The sequence below is a fragment of the Apium graveolens genome, chromosome 7 (assembly GCF_009905375.1).
Source record: "Apium graveolens cultivar Ventura chromosome 7, ASM990537v1, whole genome shotgun sequence".
Taxonomy (NCBI): domain Eukaryota; kingdom Viridiplantae; phylum Streptophyta; class Magnoliopsida; order Apiales; family Apiaceae; genus Apium; species Apium graveolens.
In genome coordinates this window covers 252785358-252799785 of record NC_133653.1, presented here as the reverse complement: position 1 = coordinate 252799785, position 14428 = coordinate 252785358, and the positions used below count along the sequence as shown (strand labels likewise).

Here is a 14428-nt window from a genome sequence, read left to right as displayed (position 1 = left end):
GGTTCAAAGTCAACAGGCTGACATTCAAACCTTTGTGGACTCCCATAAGCATCTACAAATGTAGAATTCAGTCTCATTGGGAGCCATCATGGGTGCACTCAACATTCCACTTCCTGCATTTCCAGAAGCTGTGAGGCCTGAAATCCCTACACCTCTTATCCTGCCTGCTAACAAGCTTAAGGGGTAGATTGAGGCTAGGCTATTAAGATCATCCCAAACATCTACATATGTTCAAGCTGCTAATAAAGGCAAATCTCAAGAAGTTGATATTGGAATGGAGAGGCTTATCAAAGCAGCTGAGGGACCTAGTCTGAGTAAGGAATTTGAAGATTTGTTAAAGGCTCTCAGGGCTTCTCCTAACAACAACTTCATCACCTACAAGAGAGCTTTGAACAAAGCCATAAACTTCATAAGGGTGATTTTGGTAACCAAGGGTAATTTTCAAGAAAAGAGAGTTATGATAAACATCAATGACTCAGGTGTAGACAGATGCATGCAGGTGTCCCTTAATTTTCTTACATCAAGAAGGGCATCTGAATTGGATATCTTCATTGAAAAATTTAACAGAGTAATCAGTGAAGACACTCTCTTGCTTAAGGAATTACAAAAAGCTCAAGAATCTGCTTTTCCTGAAGCATATCTCTATCCAAACAAGGGAGTGGCTTACATATGTCCAACACCAAGGAACTCAAGAACTTTCTTGTTCCCAGACATTGTGTCATGGAACAAAAAAAGCGTATAATGACTTTGAAAATTGGATTGAAGTCCAAGAAGAACAAGACTGATGAAGATATAGAGATGATAAAGATTTTGGGGAAATACTTGAGAGATCCTGAAGCCAAGTTGCCCAAAACATAATTCAATAAGGATAACTTGGATGATGATAAGTAGAAGAAAGATTATCAAAAACCTTCTGGCTCAAATCCAAGTCAATCCTCCAAGGCAACTGGCAGCAAAGAAAATAAGCAAGATGAGAAGAAGGGAGATGATAAGAAAAGAGGTGATGAGAGAAGAAGGAAGAAGAAGGAGGAGGATGGTTCAGAATCAAAGAAAAATGCCCTACAAATCCAAATCAAACAAACTCAAACCCCTAAGCCAACAAACTCAAACACTTTACCACCTATAACCTCTAAGCCTAAGTTTTACTACAAACATACTGCAAACACCATATTGAAAATACCAATCACTTCAAGCCAAACTTTTCTAAAGAAAATCTCAAATCTACCTTATTTTAAGCCACCAATCAAAACTCATTACAAATCTGTTGGAAGAAAGCCAAAGAAACTGCAAGTTACTGAGAGGGCCATCTGGAACTGTTTTAATCAAAATGATTTTCTACCTTTAAACTGGTGCATCACAGCTGATGACTACTTTCAACAATTAGCTGAAGAAATGGTCAAAGTTTGGGTTGTATCATTGAGGGAAGTAAGAATTTATTATCAAGATGGATCCTACACTTTACTTGGCAGAAATTTAATGGATATATTTTCAACCACAGAGATTAAGAGGGTAATTAGCTTACTGAATGAGAAGGATACTGGTATAATGGCATGGAGATATGTATTGGTTGTATGGTTGATAGTAAGGGAAGAAAGAAGAGCAAAAGAAAAGGCTGAAAGAGAGGAGAGGGAAAGGAAATATTTTGAAGAGATAGAAATGTTTGAGCAAAGATCTGAAGAACTCAAGGCAAGGGGGATGAGCAGAATTTTCATGGATGGACATTTTCTGAACATTAAAGTTGGCAGATTCTCAAGAATCAAAGTTGGTTACTTGAATAATTATTCATTAGATGAGTGGCTCAAGCTTGTGGAAGCTCTAATAGGGACTCAAATCATAGAGGAACTGCAAGTGCTTGTAAAATTAACGGACCTCATTAGACAAGAAACATGCTATGAGAAATTTGTGTGATGAATATATTTATCAAACTCATGTAATCACTTAATGTATAAAAGTTGTTCTTCTGTCAATTCTTTATTTATTGTTATGTTGTTCATTGTAACTTGGGGTTAGTCTTGTTACTAGGCATTAGTTTATGATAAGCAATCTTCTCACAAATTGAGGGAGATTGTTGTGCAAGACATGCCTGTACTATAATAAGACTAAGTCAAATTGACAGCCCTAAAAATTAGTTGTATGAAAATCTAAATTTGTATTTTGTATTGTATTACTTGAGTCTGTAAAAATGTCAAAGATTAGACTAGAGTATTTTTCTGTAAACAGTCTCAAGCCTAAGAATAAACTCTGGAAGAAGATCAAGAAGATCATGCCTCAGAGAAATTGTGAAGAAGCTTGGAGTTAAATAAATCTGTTTTAGGAAAAATGTTCCAAGTCAATCTACAAGTCACAGATCAAGTCATATAAAGAAGTCATTCGAGAACTCCAGAATGACTTATCAAGAAGTCTAAAACAGCTTATAGAGGAGTCTTAGAGATATCGACAAACCAAATGAAGATATGAAGATCGGAGATATCGACAAGTCAAATTATCATTAAAGATCTCAGAGATATCTACAAGTCAAAGTGTATATAGAGATCTCTGAGATATCAACAAGTCATTTCTGTATTAGAGAACTCAGAGATATCAACAAGTCAAAATGAAGATATGAAGATTGGAGATATCGACAAGTCAATTTTCTCATTAGAGATCTCATAGATATCGACTAGTCAAAATGCCTATAGAGATCTCATAGATATCGACAAGTCATTTCCACATGCAGAAATTTGGAGGCCTCGACAAGCCAAGTTCACTTATAGAGAACTCAGAGACCTCGACAAGTCAAAGACACTTATAGAGAACTAAGAGATCTCGATAAGCCATTATACTTATTGAGATGTCAGTTCTCTATAGAACACACTGAAGATCTCTATATGAACCTCAAGTACAGAATGCAGACAAGTTAAATATTCAAAACTATCATTTAACAAATGATCTAATCAGTTAGATTGAAAAGTCTACAAAAGCAACTTGAAGAGTGCAAGATCAAAGGTCAAGATTAACTGATAAAGAAAAGTCACAGATTCACAGGATTTGCAAAGATACACTAAGCCAGAAATGGAAAGCTTTAGAGATAACTTAAAGTAGGGTTAAGTACATTTTATTGTATGTTGTGTAAACCTGTGTTTACTAATCTATAAAGTAAACACTGGTTCTTTGCTTTTAAATGTATAAAACAGGTCTAGTTTTTCTTGTAACTCTCTCAAGGAAGAAGCTGAGTTATTTACTTACAAAGAATCCAAGGTTTGTAGCAAGACACTAGCTTAATTTTAATATAAAAATTAAGTGAGTTTTGAAATATTGTGTGCACTTTTTTATTTCAGTTAACATAATATTACTGCATTTCTAATCTGCTTTGTTAACCAATTAACAAACATTCAAAAAACCTTAGAAATATCCAAAACACATTCACCCCTCCCCATATGTGTTGTATTCATTACCTAACACACCTTATGCGTCTAATACACCATGTACTAAAACCTTTTATAGGTAAATTTGTGGTTGTTTACTTTGATAATATTTTGATTTATAGTCAGACAAAAGAGGAGCATGTCTCACATTTGCGAGAAGTTTTAACAGCACTACGGGAATACAAGTTGTATGTTATCTTAAAAAGTATAGTTTCATGACCAACAAATTGTTATTTTGGGGGTATATTGTTGGTGCTGATGGAATTCAGGTAGTGATGCCAAAATAAAAGCATTTCGGGACTGGTCTACTCTTAGAACAGTTTCAGAGGTTCGTAGTTTTCATGAACTTGCAACTTTCTATAGGCGTTACATCAAAGATTTTAGCACTATAGCGTAACCTATTACATAATGTATGAAGAAAGGAAGGTTTAACTGGGGTGACGAGGCAGATTAGAGTTTCGCTATATTAAAGCAAAAATTATGTACTGCATCTGTTAGGTCACACACACTGTAGAAGGGGGTTGAATACAGTGTTTATCACAACCAAATCGAATATAAGAACATAAGTAACAGAAAACAGATTTTATTTAATACAATAAACTCTGTTATAATATGGAACTGTCCTCTCTCAGTGATGAACAACTTATCACGAGAGCTGCTAGGGTTACAATAAATAATAACTTCGATTATGATAACACGTATAGTGTAAACCCTATGTCTGTGTTTATATACTACACAGTTACAAGATAAATTCTAATTGATATGGAATATAATTCTGCTTCCTAAAATATATCAACTAGTTATCTTTTCTTCCAAGTATTCTATTCTTCATAGAATTCCTTCTTCATGCATATCTCTTCTTGCGTTTGTCTTGATCTTCTTTCCTTTCAATCAACCGTCTTCCTTATCTGAAAGTCTCCCTAAGTCCTAATATTATCTCCTGATAAATATCTCCTGATAACTTAAGTTCTGACAACTTAAGTTCTAACTTCAGTATAAGTGTTGATTTCCAGTTAAGTACTGATTTGTCCTGTTAAGTAAGATCTGAAAACTAAACACAAATCATATTAGTCATGACATTATCAAATATATCTAACAACATCTGTTTTAGCTTTACCCAATTTTGAAAAGTTATTCGAGGTTGATTGTGATGCTAGTGGTGTGGGGATCGGTGTTGTTTTATCTCAGGAACGCAAGGCCATATGTTATTTTAGTTAGAAGCTCAGTGACGCGAGGCAAAAATGGAGTACCTATGATAAAGAATTATGTTCAGCTGTGCGAGCTTTGAAATATGCGCACTATATTGTGGGTAAAGAATTTATTCTTTATTCTGATCACGAGGCTTTAAAGTATGAACAACCAGAAACGGATTAGTAAAGACATGCACGCGAGGTGGAACCAGTCCTTGAAAAAAATGCCTTTCCGTCTACAATATAAGTTTGGGGTTCAAAATATTGTGGCTGATGCCTTAAGTCGTCAAGCAGGTTTGTTAGTCACGTTGCGACAAGAAATTATTGGGTTTGAAGTTTTAAAAGATTGTTACGTTAGTGATGAGGACTTCGGAAATATTTGGGAGAGTTGTATTACTGGGCACCCTTCACGTGATTTTTATGTTCATGATGGGTTTTTAATGCATGGCAATCAGCTCTGTCTTCCTCGGACATCATTACGAGAAAAGGTCATTCGGGATTTGCATGGGGGAGGAATTGTTGGCCATCTTGGAAGCGATAAAACTGTCACGACGGTTCCTGAACATTTCTTTTGGCCACATTTACTTCGAAATGTTACAAGGTATGTGCAAAGTTGTTATGTTTATTAAACTTCCAAAGGGAAGTCTCAAAATACAGGACTTTATATGCCTTAACCTGTTTCTGAAAATATATGGGAGGATTTGTCTATGGATTTTGTGTTGGGTTTGCCTCGAACACAAAGAGGGATGGATTCTGTGTTTGTTATCGTTGACAGGTTTTCAAAGATGGCTCATTTTATACCTTGTAGAAAGACTTTTGATGCAATGGCAGCGGCTAAACTATTTTTCAAAAATGTGGTTCGCCTTCATGGTGTGTCTAAACTATCACATTTGATGGGGACAGTAAATTTCTCGAACATTTTTGGCGAACATTATGAAAGTTGTTCGATTCCTCACTATAATATAGTAGCACTACCCATCCACAAACGGATGGTTAGACAGAGGTTATCAACCGCACTTTGGAAAATTTAATTCGTTGTATTTGTGGGGACAAGCCAAAACAGTGGGATGTGGCATTGTCTCAAGAGAAGTTCTCCTATAATAATTCCGTTCATAGTGTCACGGGAAGGTCACCCTTCTCCATTGTCCACACAAAGTCAACACAATTTCAACTTAATCCAATTGCCAAAGGGGTGTCGTATCAACTTCTAATATGGCAAAGCAGGTTGTGGAAGTTCACCAGGAGGTCAGAAAGAAGTTAGAGGAAACTAATCAGAAATACAACATGGCTGCAGACAAACATGGGCGTCATCAGATTTTCTCTGAGGGTGACGTGGTTATGGTATTTTTTTAGGTGAGAGAGGTTTTCGGTAGGAGCGTACAATAAGTTGCAGCCAAGAAAGTGTGGTTCTTTTACGGTAGTGAGAAGGATTAATGATAATACTTATGTTGTTAATCTTCCGAAAAGCATGAATATATCAAATACCTTTAATGTTGCAGACTTGTCACTTTTTCATTCTTCTGATGAGCCAACGTATCCGGAGTTTGAGCAAATCTCGAGGTCGAGTTTTTCGCAAGTGAGTGAGAATGATGAGTAATCTTACAGAAAATTTCAAGGCCTTTGGACCATATTAAAAAGGGTTTGAGTTGGAGTTGGAGTTGCAGACTTGGAGTGGAGTTGCAGAATTTTTCAAGGGCTTGAAGCTGATTACAAGGTCTTGAACTGTGCACGACTAAAATTAGATTATTTATAATTATTTTGGACTTTATTGTTAGTTTTAGTTCAGTTTTAAATATCTTTTAAGCCTTTTAAAAGTCCATTGAAATTAATAAAATTTGTAAAACATATATAAACATGCCTTATCATATTATATAGAAAATTCTGAACTTTTAAAAATATAATATATTAATTTGCGATTAGAGTTTATCGATTCTAAATTATTTGTGAACGTTTTACGCTTTCCCGCGCGTCTAAATAAAAAGTATTTTAACTTGATTCAAATAGAGCATAATGTCTATGTACATAACTGAAGCCCCAAAACTACCACTATATCCAACACTACCGACAAGCAACTTCCGGGAAAGCCAACTTGATCAAATACTTTAATTTTCTCTGACTTTGACCAGACTGAATAATCATAAGTATAATCTAACAAACTCTTTTGTCATTTGTCAAATGTGCTAATTTGACCAGAGTCCAGCAACAGCAGCCAATTTTGATGCTGTATTTACTTGCTGCAACATTATGACTATAAAACTTATGTATCAGGTACCTAGACCAATGTTTTACAAAAACAAGATCATGGCAAAATCTAACAAGTTGTTATCTTTAGTTCTCTGTCTGATCACCTTGTTCATTTCATCTGCAGACTCTTCATGCCCTATTGATTTCAGTTATGTCCATACATTTCCATGGGACAGTTCGTCGTGTCGCGCACCGGTTGATAAAAGTTGTTGCCAGACCATCCAAAGCCTTCTTGGTCTAGGCCTTTCTAAGCATCTTAAAGAAACTTCTATGTTTTATCTTCCAAACTCAGATGCTGCATCTTCTTGTTTATCCGATTTTCGGGCTAAGCTTGCTTCTTTAAATATTTTCCCTTCATGCACAAATACGACGAGTGATCTCGTTGTTAATCCTTTAAATTGTGCTGGAATTTCAACAACTCAAGATTGGGTTGATAAACTTGGAACTTCTAGTGAACTTGATTCGTCCTGTAATGCAGATTTAACCGGGCTGACACGATGTAGCTCTTGTCTTGATGCTGGCCTAAGGGTGAGCTCTAGGTTGACTTCATTTAATCCGAATTCTACTAAATGTTTTTACTACACTATTTTGTATGCTGCTGGTGTTGTGAATGAATATGGGCCAGAAGATGTTAGAACAGCTGCCTGTATATTTGGATTGCCATTAAAAAGATCAGCTACTGATACTGGATCAAAAGGTCTGTCCAGAAGAAGTATACTTAAGATTGTTTTTGGATCTTTGGGTGCTTTTATCGGAGTTTTAGCCGCTTGGGGTGTGATCATTATCTATCGAAGAAGGGAGGTTGAACGAAAACAAGATGCGTTGCACGAAGAGTATGTCAGGGGTGTCAAAGCTAAAGTTTTACCAAATACAGGTGCAAAATGGTTCCATGTAGGGGAGCTTGAGAAAGCAACGAGTGGATTTTCGCAAAGAAATTTAATCGGACAGGGCGGATATGGGATTGTTTATAAGGGTGTTCTTCTGGATGGAACAGTAGTGGCAATAAAGCAACTTCTTGATATGGACACAAATGGGGATGATGTAGAATTCACAAATGAGGCAGAGATTATTAGCAAAATTAGGCATCGAAATCTTCTTGCTCTAAGAGGTTTCTGTGTCACAAGTGATGCTATTCAAGGTAACAGAAGATATCTTGTTTATGATTTCATGTCAAATGGTAGTTTAGATGAGCATTTGTTTAGTTCCGCATCCAGTTCTAAAAGGCACCTTTTGAGTTGGCCTATTCGCAAGAACATTATTCTTGATATTGCAAAAGGGCTAGCATATTTGCACTATGGAATCAAGCCTGCAATTTATCACCGCGACATAAAGTCAACTAACATACTTTTAGATTCTGATATGAAAGCTAGAGTAGCAGATTTCGGACTGGCAAAACAAAGTACAGAAGGCCAATCCCATCTTACAACAAGAGTAGCTGGAACCTACGGATACTTGGCACCAGAATACGCGCTATATGGACAACTAACAGAGAAGAGTGATGTTTATAGCTTTGGCATTATAATTCTCGAGATTCTTAGTGGAAGGAAAGTGTTGGACACATCAAATTCTTCAACGGTCTTGATCACTGATTGGGCTTGGGATCATGTCAAGTCTGGAGATGTAGATGAGATTTTCGATCCCATCGTGAGAGAGGAGGGACCAAAGACAGTAATGGAAAGATTTGTACATGTTGGCATACTTTGTGCTCACGTAATGGTGGCTCTTAGGCCAACAATCTCCGATGCTTTGAAGATGTTAGAAGGTGATATCGATATCCCTAGATTGCCCGAGAGGCCATTGCCTCTGGGCCATGAGTCGTTTAGATCTTCTTTGCACTCCAACACATCACCATTTACAATGTCATCAGAAATAAGGTCGAGCATTAGCAGCACTTGAACTGATTTTTTTAGTCACATGTATGTAAGTGGAATAGAATTAGAATTCTGCCATTGGTTCTATTAATTTATTTTTTCTGTAGCTTGAATATTTGTACAAGCTGAAAATTGAATACGAAAGAAATGAATTGCCTTGGTGTTTGCCAACTTCATTTTTATCATGCACCCTGTAATGGATCCCCTGTGAGTTGTGATTGACAAAATTTTAAGAGAAGGAAAAATATTAACTTTTTGCTATCAAATTATCTTTTGTTATTCTTCCAATAGCATCTCCGATGCATTGCACCCCGCACTATATTACTGGAATTCAAACTCTCGACCTTTTATACTAAACGAGAGGTATTCGCTAGTTGACATAAGATCACTCCATTTATTCATGACGGCAGTTAAAATTTTAAGCAAACCAGAGAACTTTAATTACTCGCGCATACATGATTTTTCTAAAACTCGAATTTTGCCAAGTCTCCTTTATTCATAAATTAACAAGGATCAGGGATCTTGCCATCTTGGTATATCCTGTTTCCTTGAACAGTTGTCTCTCTTTAGACATGGACTTGTGGGCTCTTGCCTTGAGGTATGAATTACTAATAATCTTTGTTGCTTTAGATAAAGTTGAAACCTTTAGCACTGTGTACCGACTCTAAAGACAAGCCATAGCTAATTTCAAAAAAATCCCATGTGATTAATTCAATATTTAACCATGAATCCAGCACATGAGATAACATGGCTAAATAGTTTAAGTAAACACTTTTGTCACTTGTCAAAGGTGCTACTCTGACTATGAGTCCACCATCAATTAGCTGATTAATCATTTTAATTAAACTCATTTATTGTAATTCATCAGTTGTGCTAGTTTGACCATGAGTCCTGAAACATCAGCCAGCCAATTCACATGTTGCAGTGCTTGCTGCAACATTAGTATAAAGCCAATGTAACATGGACTTGGACCATTTTTTGTTTTCTCTGTGGATAGAGATTACAAAAGCAAGATCATGAGAAAGACTAATGCATGCTTAGCTTTAATTTTCTGTTTGATCACCTTCATTTGCACTGCAGATTCTTCATGTCCCATTAATTTTGATTATGTCAAAAGATTTCCATGGAATACTTCGTTGTGTATCGAGCCAATGGCTGAAAATTGTTGCCAGACTCTCGAAGGCCTCCTTGGCCTTGGCCTTTCTAAACACCTTAAAGAAACTTCTTTGTTTTATCTTCCGAATGCAGATGCCGTGTATTCCTGCATAAACGATTTTAGGAATAAGCTTGTTTCCATGAATCTCTTCCCAGTGTGCGGATACTTGACAAATGATCTAGTGGTTAACACTTCGAATTGTGCTGGAATAGCAACAACAAGAGATTGGGATGACAAAGTTGGAAGTTCCAGTAAGCTTGATGCATCTTGTAACTCAGATTTTATTGGTATGACACAGTGCAGCTCTTGCCTTGAAGCTGTCTCAAAGGTGAGCTCTAAATTGGCTTCATTTAACCGCCACTCGACAAAATGCTATAATTACACACTATTATATGCTGCTAGCAATATGAATGAGCACGGCCTAGATTATATTAGAGCAGCTGCTTGTATGTTTCGATTGCCCTTATCAAACCTGGCATATACTACTGGATCAAAAGGTTTGTCCAAAACAAAGATACTTAAGATTGCTTTTGGATTATTCGGTGCTTTAATTGGAGTGTTGGCAGCTGGGGTTGTGATCATTATACATCGAAAGAGTAAGTTCATACGGGAACAGAATGCGTTTCATGAAGAGTATGTTAGGGGTGTAAAGGCCAAAGTCCTACCAAACACAGGCGCAAAATGGTTCAATATAGGAGAGCTTGAGGAAGCTACAGGCGGATTTTCTCAGAGGAATTTAATAGGACAGGGTGGATATGGGATTGTTTATAAGGGTGTTCTACTGGATGGCACTGTAGTGGCAATTAAAAAACTTCTTGATCTGGACACAAATGAGGACGATGTAGACTTCACAAATGAAGCAGAAATTATTAGCAAAATTAGGCATCGGAATCTACTTGTTCTAAGAGGGTTTTGTGTCACAAGTGATGCTATTAGAGGTAATAGAAGGTTTCTTGTTTATGACTTCATGTCAAATGGTAGTTTAGATGAGTGTTTGTTCAATTCCAGGTCCATTTCAAATAGGCAGGTACTGAATTGGCCTATGCGCAAGAATATTATTCTTGATGTTGCAAAAGGGCTGGCATATCTGCACTATGGAATCAAACCTGCAATTTATCACCGCGATATAAAGTTAACCAACATACTACTGGATTCAGATATGAAAGCTAGATTAGCAGATTTTGGATTGGCAAAACAAATTACAGAAGGTCAGTCTCATATTACAACTAGAGTAGCTGGAACATATGGGTACCTTGCACCAGAATATGCGCTTTATGGACAGCTGACAGAGAAGAGTGATGTTTATAGCTTTGGCATTATAGTTCTTGAAATTCTGAGTGGAAGGAAAGTGTTGGGCACATCAGATTCTTCAACGGTTTTGATTACTGACTGGGCATGGGATCATGTTAAGTCCGGAAATGTGGATGAGATTTTCGATTCAACTGTGAGAGAGGATGGACCAAAGATAGTGATGGAAAGGTTTGTACATGTTGGGCTACTTTGTGCTCATGTAATGGTGCCTCACAGGCCTACAATTTCCGATGCGTTAAAGATGCTAGAAGGTGATATTGATATACCTGGATTGCCTGAGAGACCACTGCCTCTAAGCCATGAGTCGTATAGATTTTAGATTTTCACTTCACTCCTGCACATAAATTTGTAAACCAGCAAGTTAGTTTTAGTTAGAAGGTGATATTGATATTACAAGTAACAAGAAAATATAAAAATAAATAAAAGGCCAGGCTTATTCATCCAAAATTTATTTCCTAAGATCCAAGTCAGTATAGCTTTCAGAAACTGTACAGATATTAATGCGATATGTAGATTGATCTCATGTACAGGTTACAAGGCAAACTTAGATTCTTTCCTTAAGGCAAACTTAGATTCCTTCCTTGAGGCCTCTGCGTCTCTGCAATTCTTTTGTTGTCTACATTTTACAACATGGTGACTCCAAATCAGGCCAAATTTAGTGTCCTTGATGTCTATGATCTCTAACATTCACATCGATACTCATTTCTCTATCTCTGTTACTGTTTTCATTGCCTGTTTTCTTATTTTTATGTCCTTCAGCTTGTAAGGTCTTGCTTTGTATAGTAATCTTCATATCTATAGAGAGAATTGGAACCTCATAACCTAATACCAACCTCACGACAATCCACAGCTACTCCCAAAAAAAACCCCATGTTATCAATTAAATATTCAAGCACGAGTCTAGATAGTTAAATAATTTAACCGAACTATTTAGTCATTTATCAAGCATGCTAGTTTGACTATGAGTCCAGCACCATCAGCAAATTTTGTTGTTACCTTGGAGCAACATTACTACAAAGCCAATGTAACATGAAATTTGGACCATTGTTTTTCTATTTAAGGTTAGAGTTATAAGAACATGGGAAAGACCGATAATTGGTTAGCTTTAGTTTTCTTTTTGATCATTTTCATCATCTTCACTGCAGATTCTTCATGCCCCATTAATTTTAGTTATCTCAAAACATTTCCAAGGAACACTACGCTCTGTGGCGAACCAATGGCTGAAACTTGTTGTTAGACTGTTAAAGGCCTTCTTAGTTCTTAGCCTTGGACTTTCCAAACACCTCAAACATAGTTCAAACTTTTATCTTCCAAATCAAGATGCTGTATCTTCATGTTTACTAATATCATGTTAACTCCATTAATTAATGGTGATAAAGTTAAAAAGTGAGCAAAGTGATGGAATTGATTAATATTTTATGTATAATGTGAATATAGTAGAGGTAAGTACTGGAATAGTTTAATTTGTATATTATAAAAACTTTACTGTTTGAAAAATTTTGAAATGTAAATAATTGCTAAAATAAAAATGTAAAGAAATGGTTAAAACAGAGTGAGTAGCATTTTACACATAATTTTTTTTAAGAAAAAAATTTAACCTCATAAAAAATTGTTAAGACCTAAAATACTAAAAAATTATTTAAATTGTTTCTAAACCCAAAAGAAAGATTGTTGAATCCTAAATTTTACAAATTATTAATCTTAAATTAGGTTTTAGACTCTAGGCTTTAGGCCTAAGCCCTAAATCGGTGTAATATTTATTAATTTTTTTTAATATTTCTAAAATTTAAAAAGGGATTGATAAACTCTAAATGTTAAAAATTGTTAAATTATAATATAATCTTAAATTTTAAAAATATTAAATAAAAAGAAATATTGAAAACGTAACATTAAAATGTTTCTGGGTATCTAAACAATACACCAAAATAATCTCAAAATAAAGAACAAAATTTGATACTTCAACTAACGTTGCCACATTAAAGAAGTAAAAAAAATAATAAACGCTACATCGTGTAGCAAAAGGCAATAATTTTTGGAAACGATATTTAATTTTATATGTTAAATTGATATTTTAGGCCATTTCTCTATTTTAAGTAGGTGTGAAGTAAAAAACTTCGTTTGTTTTTTTTCAGAAAACAATTTAAAAAAAAGCTTCGTTTGTTAGTTATTGCAATTCAATTTTATTTAATATGTTCCTGTATGGATGAAATTTGTTGCAATTTTAACAATAAGCCCATTTTAATTTTAACAGTAAGCCGCTAAAATGGGCACTAATTGATCTTGACGAACGATACACTGTGGGTAATAGTGGTCTGATTTATCTCAAGTTAAAATCAAATCTCAATCAAATCATAGATTGCATTTTTTAAAATTTTAAATTTTAAATTAACCAGCAATTCTCAACCCATCTAGTACGAACTATGTGGTACGGTTTTAAACGATCGGTTTAATTGATAATTTATGATCAGTAATATAATGATCATCAAAAGTTCTTGATATATTACTTGAAAATAAAATATAATTCTTCGTACTTGCATGTAATAATAGCCCGAAATTAAAATGTATTAATCAAGAAATCATAAGTAATAATTTTTAATAATAATAACCAAAAACTTAGGGTACACCAATAACAATAAGTACAAACAAGTAATTAAAAGTTTTCTAATAATGATTTAGAGGGATAAATAATTTAACGTCATAAATATACACGACCAAAAGTTCTATTAGATATTTTGTTGGAGTTAAAGCAAAAAGAGTAATATCTATAATATTAGACGAAATATTAAGAGTTTGATAGTCGTTCGGTCGGTACTTGCTGAAATTACTTAATTACCCTTACTTATTTATTCTAATTCTACTTATTGGGTCGATTGATTCTAATTCTAATTGATATTAAAGTCAACTTCCTCTATCGCTTTACCAATTTTAATTCTATTTTATATCGAACTCTATATCATTATAATTTATATTAAACTCAACTTTTTTTATCAATTTATATTTTAATTCATATCAAGTTCAATATTATTCTAATTTGTTACTTCGGCCTAAATTAAATTTAAACAAACTAAATATAATTATTAACATTCAGTTGTTATATCATGTGAATCGGGTTAAGATAAAATAATAATACGATCCATACTCCTAAAAAAATATACTAATGAATTTGGATAAACAAAATAATATATTATTTATCCACGATAAAAAAATACATTATATAATTGATTCAGACTAACACAAAACTAAAATAAAAAT

At 34.8% G+C, this 14428-nt stretch overlaps 2 protein-coding genes across 3 annotated transcripts; both read left to right on the top strand.

Moving 5' to 3' along the window:
• Nucleotides 1-6770: 6770 nt before the first annotated feature.
• LOC141671895 (putative receptor-like protein kinase At1g11050) lies at nt 6771-8894 on the top strand. 2 transcript variants are annotated; one of them, XM_074478327.1, is made up of 2 exons: nt 6771-6862; nt 6963-8894. In XM_074478327.1, the coding sequence occupies exon 2, from the start codon at nt 7109-7111 to the stop codon at nt 8732-8734; it is 1626 nt and encodes a 541-aa protein (XP_074334428.1). In that variant the 5' UTR covers nt 6771-6862; nt 6963-7108; the 3' UTR covers nt 8735-8894. The 2 variants fall into 2 exon arrangements, with proteins under 2 accessions (XP_074334428.1, XP_074334427.1); XM_074478326.1 differs by lacking the exon at nt 6771-6862 and having other exon boundaries at nt 6872-8894.
• A 644-nt stretch (nt 8895-9538) lies between these two features.
• On the top strand, nt 9539-11750 carry LOC141671896 (putative receptor-like protein kinase At1g11050). Its single transcript, XM_074478328.1, has one exon. The coding sequence runs from the start codon at nt 9726-9728 to the stop codon at nt 11493-11495; it is 1770 nt and encodes a 589-aa protein (XP_074334429.1). The 5' UTR covers nt 9539-9725; the 3' UTR covers nt 11496-11750.
• The last annotated feature ends 2678 nt before the right edge of the window (nt 11751-14428 follow it).